Raw genomic sequence first — 11,730 nt, 5'->3', positions numbered from 1 at the left:
ATACATATTATTTTTCATTGTATTGAGACTTTTGAGAGGCCAAAACAGAGAGAAAAGAGAGAGAACTCATTTTGTGAGATTCTGAGTACTCATTTGGTGTATTGAGACTTTTAGGATTGAAGAGTGATTTGTTATAACTCTCTTGTACTCCATTTTTGTGATAGTAAATTCCTTGCGACCAACTCTGCCAGTGGACGTAGACTTGTTCAAGCCAAACCACGTAAATCTTGATATTTTTTGTATGATTGTCGAATTTTTTGTTGTTTACTTCTGCTTTTATATTTCAAATTAGCAGCTGATAGCCAAGTTAATCCCAACCTAAACAATTTATTTGCAAGGCAGCTTATTGATACATAAAACACGTCGTTGTTGTGGATGTCTACCACATCAGCTAGCATGAAAAATTATTTTTGTTGCGACTTTCTTGTCATAATTATACACAAACTTAATTAAAAATAAAAATAACAAAACTCTTTTGATAATGATTAGGTCGTGGGTAGGCCAAATTTTCTAAAACATTACCATCAAGTAGTTCACCGCGATAAGTATCAAAAGACAGGTGTCCAGCGAGAGGCATTGTTAGGAAATACAGAATAATAAAATAAAAAATTCAAACAAAAAATATAAGGAATGCAACGGTTATATTAAAAAAATCTAACTAACAAATACAATCTATTAAAAAATAGCAACAGGCAGCTGTCTTATTTTATCTCGAAAATGATACATAGCAGCCTTAATAGACACAAAAAGGCTGAAAATTCTCAAAGTCAAATGTCCATTAATTTAATTTTATTTATACCGATCATAGCATCTACCAGTTTGCATTGCAGTCCAAGGAAAAACCAGTATATCTTTTCCATTTATACCGTGCTTGTCAACTTCGAGTTCCAACAAGTCGTCTACTAAAACTTGGAGAAGCCCAGTGGAGTGCTGCTCTGCTCCAAGCAAAAACCAACACATCCATTCAAATGGAGTTATCCACGATTGAAGGAGGCATTCAACCACCATTTCAACAAACTGGTGCAGATTGTTTTATAGAGGAGGAAGATGAGGAACTTCAGTTGCAATGGGCTGCAATTGAGAAATTACCTACATTTAAACGGCTCAGAACCTCAGTGTTTGGTATTGATCACGACCTCGGAAGCAGTGGAATGGAATTAAAAGGGAAGAGGACGACAGATGTTACCAAGCTTGGAGCAATTGACAGACATCTTTTCATTCAGAAGCTCATAAAGCACATTGAGAATGATAATCTCCGGTTGCTGCAGCAACTGAGAGACAGGATTGACAGGTTTGTCCAGGTTTAGTTAATAGCGAAGTAGCTCAACCAGTTCCAGAAAATCTAATTTATCACTTTTATTTTTCTCAAGTTATGAAGAGAATAGGCTAAAAATAGCATTTTTAAGGCCCCTTGTATGCTAAATTACTGAGGCCATGTTTAAATTCCTGTTTGGACCTTTAATTTCAGTCTATCAGAGCATACCATCTTCTGCTAAGTATAAGATATCAGGACAGTAAACCCGTTAGGGGTTTATATATATATATCATGATCAAAACAAGAAAACTAACATTGATATATTGGTTAGATATATTCTTACTTATTCAAGTGTTTACAAAGAGAGATCACAAAAAACAAAGTTTACAAACAACATATCTTAATGTGATAATGCTAGGGTGAACGTAAAGTTACCCACTGTGGAGGTGAGATACAAGAATCTGTCTGTGGAAGTGAAGTGCGAAGTAGTCAAAGGGAAGCCTCTTCCGACGCTATGGAACTCTCTCATGAGTCAGTTATCAGTAAGTATGCATTTATCCTTTATAATGGTAGATAAATCCTTGTCACTTTCCTGCCCAAACCTCTAAGTCATCAGCAAAAAGAGCTACAAGTTTTGTCTTATAAATTTAATGAAAACTTCTCTCTGGGACAGGTTTTTAAGAAGGTAATACGGTGCAATTCTCAGGAAGCCAATATAAGCATCTTAAAAGATGTCAGTGGCATCATTAAGCCATCAAGGTAAGCCAGATTTTATTTGGGGGACATCTCAAAGCATATATATATATATATAAATATATAAATACATTAAACAAAATCAGGGGCTGTGATTTGAATTGAACTTGTGGTAGTATTGACTATTAGTCTATTAAGGTAACGACTGACTTTGGCAGAAAGGATAGCAATGTAGAGGATGAAATGCAACACGTTTGAATAAGATTCTAATGTTAGATACTGGAATAGCACATAGTAAAGCTACTTTTGATTTAGATTCAGTACTAGGTTTCTTGAAACAGGCAAGACAGAAAAAGTTTACATGAAAGTCATTCAAATTTGAGTCAGCGAAGTTACAAAAATCATGTCAAGATTCAATTTACTGGCCAAAATTGTTTACTCCTAATACTTCTCTTTGAATGCAGGCTTACACTTCTGCTTGGTCCCCCAGGCAGTGGGAAAACGACCTTGTTATTGGCTCTTTCCGGAAAGCTAGACCAATCTCTAAATGTGAGCAAGTCAAAATGCTAGAGTAGAAGAGCTTAAAAGCAGTGAGATAGTAGGAAAGAAAACTTCATTCTTAAACAGTTCAAGACTATATCATGAAGTATGGTTTGTACAGAAATTTATATCATGCGACTATGGTCTGCATGATCAGCATTCAGACTGATGCATTTTGTCCACATCAGAATTCCATTGGCTTTTATATTCCATAGGAAATTAATCTTATTTATGGTTCATACATGAGAACAAGTAATTAATCTTAATATACTTCATGATTATGAGAATCAGATTTAAATGTCACAATCTTTACAATAATCCTCAGCTTTTCCCTTCTTAGGTTGCAGGGGAAATCTCTTATAACGGTTACAAACTAGATGAGTTTGTTCCACAGAAATCATCAGCTTACATAAGCCAATATGACCTGCACATACCTGAAATGACTGTGAGGGAAACAATTGACTTTTCAGCGCGCTGCCAGGGTGTTGGAAGCAGAGCTGGTAAGGCTTATTTTCCTTCATGCCTTCATTTCCAGGGTACTCATGCAATGAGTTCACATATTTGAAGTTAATTTCCATTTCTCTGTATGCAGATATCATGATGGAAGTAAGCAGAAAAGAGAAAGCAGCAGGAATTGTCCCTGACCCTGATGTGGACACTTATATGAAGGTAATCCTTTGTTTGTAATACTTTGCTGGAATTTATTGGACGGTATACCAGACAGTAACATGATACTTGCAGGCAATAGCAGTTGAAGGACAAAAACGAAATCTCCAAACGGACTATGTTTTGAAGGTAGTTTTTCTTCAAGCAGAGCTAGATTAATGTAGGTAATGGAGAAGTTCAAACAAGATGTTTTTTTCCAACGTGATGTGTAAACTACAACATTTTGGCCTTTTAGATCCTTGGACTGGATATCTGCAGTGATATAATGGTTGGTGATGCATTGACAAGAGGCATTTCGGGTGGCCAGAAGAAAAGGTTAACAACAGGTTGTTAACAAAAGATTATGTCGCTAGTTAATTTCCTTTTGCATACAATTTTGCAGTCCTAGTACATCTCAGACGATCCTATTCTCAACCAGGCCTTCTTGAATTCCCTCTTCCCTTGAATTCACGTCTTCAATCTATACATATCAGGCATCCTATTTATAAATCTTGTAAGAGTTTTTCTTGAACATAAAAGGAATCATCAAAGCTTCATCTTTTTCTCAAACCTTTAGTTTGGAAATTGGAATGTGATAGCTTCACAATTTGTTAAACCTCTTCCCTAGTGAGAAAGTGACTAAAATACTTCCCATGCAAGCAACCAAGATTTTCATGGCTACTTTGCCTGGCAGGGGAGATGATTGTTGGGCCCACAAAAGCTCTATTTATGGATGAAATATCGACTGGATTGGATAGCTCCACAACCTTTCAGGTTGTTACCTGTCTTCAGCAATTGGTGCACATCACTGATACAACTGCATTGGTTTCACTTCTTCAACCAGCTCCCGAAACATTTGATCTATTTGATGAAGTGATACTAATGGCAGAAGGGAAAATAGCATACCATGGTCCTCGTAGTCATGTACTTCAATTTTTTGAGGATTGTGGTTTCAAGTGCCCAGAAAGAAAAGGTGCTGCAGACTTCCTTCAGGAGGTGAGAAAATATCTCCTTTTCTCCTGTTGACAACAGTTCTGATCGTCTCATATCTTCTGATTTCAACCATCTACAGGTAATCTCCAAGAAGGATCAGGCACAATACTGGAACCATGCTGGCCTTCCCTATAATTATGTCTCAGTGGATCAGTTCTCTGAAATGTTCAAAGCAAGCGATTTAGGACAGAGGTTAAATGATGAACTCTCAGAGCCATATGATAAATCTAAGAGCCACAGAAATGCTTTGTCATTTAGTATTTACTCTTTGCGAAAATGGGAATTGTTCAAAGCTTGCATGTCCAGAGAGCTACTTCTCATGAAACGGAACTCATTTGTCTATGTGTTCAAGACAGTCCAGGTTATAATTTAAGCACAAGAATTCTTAGCGTGGTGCTGTACAGTTATACTGCCAAGTGCCAAAGCACATCAAACTAAAATGTTTTCAAAATTCCCTTATTCCGCAGCTTATCATCACTGCATTTATTGCAATGACTATATTTCTACGCACTCAGACGACTGTGGACTTGAACAGTGCCAATTATTTTTTGGGCGCTCTATACTATACACTTGTCAGACTCATGACCAATGGAGTTGCAGAACTGTCCTTGACAATCATCAGACTCCCAGTGGTTTACAAGCAAAGATCATTCTATCTGTATCCAGCATGGGCTTATTCGATCCCAGCATCTATACTGAAAATTCCATTTTCTCTGGTTGATTCAATACTTTGGACAGCACTGACTTACTATGTTATTGGGTATAGCCCTGAAGTTGGGAGGTAACTTTTAAAATCCATACAAAACATTAAAAGGATAAATCTCTCCCCTTTATAATCTTTATGATTCATATGTGCAAATGATTCAGGTTCTTTTCCCAGTTTCTTCTGCTGTTTGCCCTACATCTAGCATCAACGTCTATGTGTCGTTTTGTCGCCTCAATTTTCCGGACTATGGAGACTGCATCAACTTGTGGCGCTTTGATCTTAATGACACTTTTCTTGTTTGGAGGCTTCATTATTCCTAAAAGTCAGTGCATCCATAATTGTTTTTTAAAGGGATAACAGCTAGACTACTTACAGAGTTTTCTTCTTTGCAGCCTCTTTACCACCTTGGCTGAGTTGGGGCTTCTGGCTTTCTCCCATGACTTATGCACAAATAGGCATAGCGCTAAATGAATTCCTTGCTCCACGATGGCAAAAGGTAAGCTGAACAGGATAAATGCTGTCCCCTTGTTCAGAAGAATTTTTAAGTACCTGTCCACTCTCATTTTGTAGGTTTCAAAGGGAAACACGACCATAGGGACGGCGGTTCTAACCAGTCATGGCTTGAACTTTGAGGGCTATTTCTATTGGATATCCTTAGGGGCTTTGCTTGGGTTCACTATACTTTTTGATGCAGGCTTTGTCTTAGCCTTAACTTACTTGCCAGGTAAGTTCTTTTTACTAGAGAAACAAACATAACAATTGAAGTTCAAATTCCATTCAGTTCACCTATAAGCTTGTCATGAATACAGCTCCTAAAATGTCTCGAGCTATTATTTCGAAGAAAAGTATTTCTCAGATACAAGAAAAAAATGGTAGCAGAAGTAGCACACAACTGGATAACCAATCAACTCTAGGTACCTTTTCCAAAGCTACTGAAGAGACAAAACGTTCTGGTAAGATAAAGCTTTGAGCTTATAACTTCTTAGCTAGTAATAAAAAGAACACGATTCCTAATGCACTGAATAAACTTTGGTTGTTAAATGATAGTAGAGAATGTATTGGTCGTACAGGGATGCTGGTCATACCATTTGAGCCTCTGACAATAGCATTCAAGGATGTGCAATACTTTGTTGATACGCCTCCGGTAGTCAAACTCAACCAATGAGTTACATTTGATTTTTGTTTTTTTGAACATTAGAAAGAAAGGTTTGATTACTTGTCAACTTCATCTCTCCTGCACAGGAGATGAGAAAGAAGGGTTTCGATCAGAAAAGGCTTCAGCTGCTTCGAGATATTACAGGAGCATTTAGGCCAGGAATTCTTACGGCACTTATGGGGGTCAGTGGAGCTGGGAAAACGACTCTCATGGATGTCCTTTCTGGAAGGAAAACTGGAGGTATTATTGAAGGGGATATAAGAATTGGAGGGTATCCCAAGATCCAGAGTACATTTGCAAGAATATCAGGTTACTGTGAGCAAAATGATATACATTCTCCTCAGATTACTGTAAAAGAATCAGTGACATACTCAGCTTGGTTGCGGTTGCCACCAGAGACTGATCCAGAGACAAAAGCTGTATGATATCCTCTGCTTCCCCTCCACATTTATTATTAATAGTATTACTGTATTATAATTCAATTTCAAACAATTTCTAAAGGGAGTCAAAACTTTGTGCATTATCATCATAACTAAACTAATCCTCTAACAACAATAAAGACAGGCTTCAAGAGTCTTTGGCAAATACACTTTAAGTTAAAATTCATAGTAAACATTAGCAAATATAAAAGACTTTGTGGATTTTTTAATTATTACTGTCAGAATCTTGATGACTTAGAGACTTGTGTCCACTAGTGTTGCACATTTAGACAGCCAACTACTTTAATTGGATTGAAATATATGGAAGAAACAAGAGAATGATTTAAACTTAAATGCACGTTTAGATAAAGCTAAAAATCCCTGAATATCAATGATGCATATAGCACAAACAAACAATTACCGATGTTTGTAGACAAACAAAATTTCTTTCAGAGGACACAGCTATATTGTTATATATACTTCTATCTATTGATACAATCGATTAAATATTATGATGCACTCATTACTCATATCACTCTATACAAATCTATTATGCAGAGATTTGTAGAAGAAGTCATTGAAACAATTGAACTTGATGATATAAAAGATTTGTTAGTTGGCATTCCCGGCCAAAGTGGCCTATCTACCGAACAACGTAAAAGGCTAACAATTGCAGTGGAGCTTGTTTCCAATCCGTCAATTATATTTATGGATGAACCTACGTCAGGTTTAGATGCCAGAGCAGCTGCAATTGTAATGCGTGCAGTGAAGAATGTGGTTGCCACTGGAAGGACAACAGTTTGCACCATCCACCAACCAAGCATTGACGTATTTGAGAATTTTGATGAGGTAAAAGGACTAGCGTCCCCATGAGTTACTAACAATTTTCCCTTGATGTCTTCTGGCCCTAAAATCATAAGTTATTTCATTCTTCTTGGCCCCAAGTATGCTAAAGGGTTTTGTATAGGTAGCATATTGTTAGCATTTGTGACCTTGAACACCCAGCTATCAAATGGTTACAGTAAATGTGCTTTGCTAGTGCTTAAATCTACCTAAAGCATATTCCTATATTCTAGAGTTAGCTAGTATGTAATGATATACATATTACATTGGAACTGAACTCAAAGGTGCCTAATCCAAAGTATATGAGGATGAAGATTATTAACCGATGTTTTCACAGCCATGGTATACAGATTGTTAACCCATGATATACAGATCACATTAAAATTCAACTCAAAGGTGCCTAATCCAAAGTATTTGAGGGATTAAGAATGTCAACCCATGCTTTCACACCCATATCATTAGTTACCTTTCAAGATAATGTAAAGTACTTTTTACTACCTCAATAATTTTCAGTAATTGGGGCAAGTAATCAGTCTTTGTTATCAAAATCTGATATATTATGTGAATACATCTTATTTTTCCACATGTTTTCTCTTTTTATGTCACAATGAGTACATGAATTTTTTTATTCGGTTAATTTTTTCAATGCCATGATAAAAGCAGAGTACACTGTATTGACATACAATTAATAGCTCAAAATAAAGTAAAGATTAACTACTATAGTACCAAATTTCCTTTAAATTGATTGTTGTAGCTCTACTTTATGAGTGAATCTTCATTTCATCCGACCTATTGTTCTCAAGCAGCTTGCCCTTCAATTTTTTTCACATGCACAAGGATGAGGAATCTATAATAAGTTAATAACAATATCGATCACTCTTCAGACTGAAATTATGTATAACAGTGCCTAGAACAAAAGTATAAGTATAACAATTCCAAGCAATCCAGAAAATTTTTACTTTAAATTGGGTTTATGGTTGTAACCTTCCACTTAAAGCATGAGTCTTCAAAATTATATATTTTTTAAGAAAATACAAGACACAAGTTGAGGCACATGTTTGTTCACTGCAGAAAAAAGTACTATAATCTTTTCAGTGTTGCTATTAGATGATACTTTATACAACTCAATAGATGTTCTTTTGGTGCAGTTGATTCTAATGAAAATTGGAGGACAGATTATCTACTCTGGAATGCTAGGTCGCCATTCAAGTAAACTCATTGAATATTTTGAGGTAAGCACAGATTCACAATTAGCAATTAGCAAACTTCTTGTTGCAACATTAATGCACATTCATTTATCTGTACATATGCCGTTCCTTGCATCAATACACCATAGATTATTTCTAACATTGACTATATACATAATAAAAATGACACTTGAGAAAGAATTATGTTGGATGCTGAAGTGATCTGAAACAGCAACATCTTTAGATAATGAGAGACACTTTTAATTGGTGACTAATTATACAAAATCAGAAATCAGAAACAACATTGTCCAATAAGCAGATACCAAGATACTATCATGAAAGCTATTTTATCAATCAAAAAGCGGCACGCACACACATGTGAGTTTAATGAATGGTGGCATGATCCCATGCAAGTTCCTTTTTTCAGTATAGAATTAGCATCCAAGAGCTTACCAGAAAGGTAATCAAAAGACATCAAAATTTATGTATATGAAATGACAAATGACAGTGGACCATCATAAACGATGAACAATATGTTAAAAAAAAGTTAAAATATTATTCTCCAGTGCATGTGTTCATGTAACAGTTCAAATCTACCAAAAATAAACCCTAAATTGAATCTTGACTCCCAAGAAAAGGCTATTTAATGACTCCAAAATATTTGTGATATAAGTTACAAATATATGTTGTTGTCTTCTATATATTGCTTAATCCAATATTTTATAGATCAATTCCCAGATTGCTTGATTTATACCTACATACAATGGTAGCCTCCTAGTCCTCTCTCGACTCCCTGCAAGGAAGTCTCGACTCTTAGCTCTGGTGGAACTGGTTATAAGTATTTACTCATTGTTACCATCTGTAGAATGGAATATAAGACTGAAAAAATACTCAAAAATTAAAGTTGCTCGTTCATGTCAACTACTGACTAGTCTTTTTTCTCCACTTATTTACATTTGTTTTAGCTTCCAACAATATCGAACACATACATTCGTGAAAGTTGATATAGATTACTGATTTGAATATAAATCACCATTCAACAGGGTATTTCTGGTGTGCCAAAGATAAAAAATAATTATAATCCAGCAACATGGATGCTAGAAGTTACTTCAGCTTCAGTAGAAGCAGATATTGGTTTAGATTTTGCCAAAATCTACAAGGAGTCACCTCTGTATCGGTGAGTATACATTTACTAGAAGTCATGTATCACTCTATCTCGCATGGGGTTAAACTGTTCCCCGTAGTTTAGACAATTTATTGTAAATTCTAGTTCGGTTGTAATTAATCATAGTATTTCGGTTTTCCTTGCATTCTAGTGACACCATCGAGTTAGTACGACAGCTGAGTGAACCACAGCCAGGATCAAGTGACTTGCAGTTTCCCTCTCGTTTTCCAGAAAGTGGTTGGGTTCAGTTTATTGCATGCCTATGGAAACAATACTTATCTTATTGGAGGAGTCCTGAATACAACTTGGGGCGTTTCGTGTTTGTGATTGCTGCCGCACTGGTGTTTGGGGCAGTCTTTTGGCAGAAAGGAAAGGAGATGTAAGCTTTCTTTACATGCACGCTTTCCTTAGGATAACAAAAAGTTCAAAAACTTTGAAATGCATACATACACTTACACTTGCATATGCATTAAGAAAATGATTTCAAAAACATCTCTGATATGCATGGCCAATAGTAAAGTTCATTTAGCTAAGTTCGTTCATTGAATTGCATATAACTATTTTTTTATGCCATTTGAGGCGTTCATCTAAACTTCCCTAGTCTAATTTTTGCATTATTATGGCCTGAGAAGCATCTAAATTTCTTAGTTTATTTTCTGAAGAAAAACTGAGCAGGATTTGTTCAACATACTTGGATCCATGTATAGTGCTGTAATATTCTTAGGCCTAAACAATTGTTCATCGGTTCTACCATACGTGGTAACTGAGCGCACCATTCTGTACCGGGAAAAATTTGCTGGAATGTACTCCTCAATGGCTTACTCATTTGCACAGGTTTCTGACATTTCTACCAAAGTAAATCAAATGGTTGTTTTGTTCAGTAGATAGTGGTAACAGCAATAAACTTTGTTTTTTTTTAATGCTGTAGATGGCCATCGAAATACCTTATGTGCTGCTGGAAACGGTTTTGTATGTGGCCATTACATATCCAACAATAGGGTACCAATGGTCAGTTTACAAGCTCTTTTGGTACTTCTATGCCACATTCTGCACTCTTCTATACTTTGTGTATCTTGGGATGCTGATTGTTTCATTGAGCACAAATATCGAAGTAGCTTCCATTTTGGCAACTGCAGTCTACACCATATTGAACCTTTTCTCAGGCTTCCTAATGCCAGGACCGGTACTAATCCCTTCCAACTCTTCTATAACTTGTCAATCGCATAGGATACTGGTTTAATTAGTACTCTTGTAAACAGATCTGGACAGTTTAGTTGTTCTTATACAATCTAGCACTTACAGTCAAGCTAGAGACAATAACCATGTTACTTGATATATTTACAGAAAATTCCAAAGTGGTGGATCTGGTGCTATTGGATTTGCCCTACATCTTGGTCCCTAAATGGCCTGCTGACTTCACAATACGGAGACATGAATAAAGAGATTCTGATCTTTGGGGAGGTCAAGACGATTAGTTCTTTTCTTGAGGATTATTATGGCTTTCAACATGATCGTTTAGGCCTTGTGGCCTTTGTTCTCATTGCTTATCCGGTCATCTATGCTTCCCTGTTTGCCTACTGCATTGGGAAAGTAAACTTCCAAAGCAGGTAGAAAGGAGCTAAAAATTTGTTTCCAAGTTATCGATAATGTTAGAAGTTGCAAAGATCTTCACAGCATTTGTTATATAGTTCGTTGGGAACGTGGCTTTTCAGCTCATGGCAAGGAAAGGAAGCATATGTATATATACATATCAAATGTGAACTAGCATGACATAAGTATATGATTATTTGGAATTTCTAGCACATGGCAAGGAAAGGAAGCTTAGTACTTTAAAATGCCATTCAAAGTACGAATTTGCTAATCCCTCCCTCTCATTACACGTATTCACCTAGTCTAACATATCTATCTATTGAAATGAATAACGGCGATTTATTTAGAACATATTTTGTCTCATTTCAAAGTATTGCCGAGTTCTAACAAAACATTTCCCGTGATATGAAGCCCTTACTTTGTTAAGAGAAGTGCTACAGCCACAAAGAGATCCCTTTTGTAAGACTTTTTATGACTAAAGTATTTCTTTTTGGTTATTCTAGGATAACACTTTCTAAAACAACTAAAATACAGCCTT

General features: G+C 36.1%; 1 protein-coding gene across 3 annotated transcripts; it reads left to right on the top strand.

Annotated features, from left to right (window-relative positions):
* The first annotated feature begins 841 nt into the window (after nucleotides 1-841).
* LOC109013042 (pleiotropic drug resistance protein 3-like) lies at nucleotides 842-11,463 on the top strand. Of its 3 annotated transcripts, XM_018994967.2 has the most exons (24): nucleotides 842-1,291; nucleotides 1,674-1,797; nucleotides 1,929-2,014; nucleotides 2,413-2,497; nucleotides 2,829-2,988; nucleotides 3,081-3,157; nucleotides 3,230-3,283; nucleotides 3,390-3,480; nucleotides 3,828-4,129; nucleotides 4,206-4,487; nucleotides 4,594-4,907; nucleotides 4,994-5,154; nucleotides 5,225-5,328; nucleotides 5,403-5,556; nucleotides 5,642-5,785; nucleotides 5,903-5,976; nucleotides 6,075-6,407; nucleotides 6,966-7,256; nucleotides 8,399-8,482; nucleotides 9,481-9,614; nucleotides 9,754-9,981; nucleotides 10,265-10,436; nucleotides 10,531-10,785; nucleotides 10,947-11,463. In XM_018994967.2, the coding sequence occupies exons 1-24, from the start codon at nucleotides 969-971 to the stop codon at nucleotides 11,211-11,213; spliced, it is 4,299 nt and encodes a 1,432-aa protein (XP_018850512.1). In that variant the 5' UTR covers nucleotides 842-968; the 3' UTR covers nucleotides 11,214-11,463. The 3 variants fall into 3 exon arrangements, with proteins under 3 accessions (XP_018850512.1, XP_035539378.1, XP_018850513.1); XM_035683485.1 differs by lacking the exons at nucleotides 842-1,291; nucleotides 1,674-1,797; nucleotides 1,929-2,014 and having other exon boundaries at nucleotides 2,494-2,599; nucleotides 2,836-2,988; XM_018994968.1 differs by lacking the exons at nucleotides 842-1,291; nucleotides 1,674-1,797; nucleotides 1,929-2,014; nucleotides 2,413-2,497 and adding an exon at nucleotides 2,499-2,599.
* The last annotated feature ends 267 nt before the right edge of the window (nucleotides 11,464-11,730 follow it).

Source organism: Juglans regia, chromosome 12 (assembly GCF_001411555.2).
Source record: "Juglans regia cultivar Chandler chromosome 12, Walnut 2.0, whole genome shotgun sequence".
Classification (NCBI taxonomy): Eukaryota; Viridiplantae; Streptophyta; class Magnoliopsida; order Fagales; family Juglandaceae; genus Juglans; species Juglans regia.
This window is presented reverse-complemented; position numbering and strand designations above follow the sequence as displayed.

Coding starts and splice junctions, on each gene's coding strand:
- LOC109013042 (XM_018994967.2), top strand. CDS start 969: ATGGAGTTATCCACGATTGAAGGAGGCATTCAACCACCATTTCAACAA. Junction 2,498..2,828: donor AGCTAGACCAATCTCTAAAT/GTGAGCAAGTCA, acceptor TTCCCTTCTTAG/GTTGCAGGGGAAATCTCTTA. Junction 3,158..3,229: donor ATGTGGACACTTATATGAAG/GTAATCCTTTGT, acceptor TGATACTTGCAG/GCAATAGCAGTTGAAGGACA.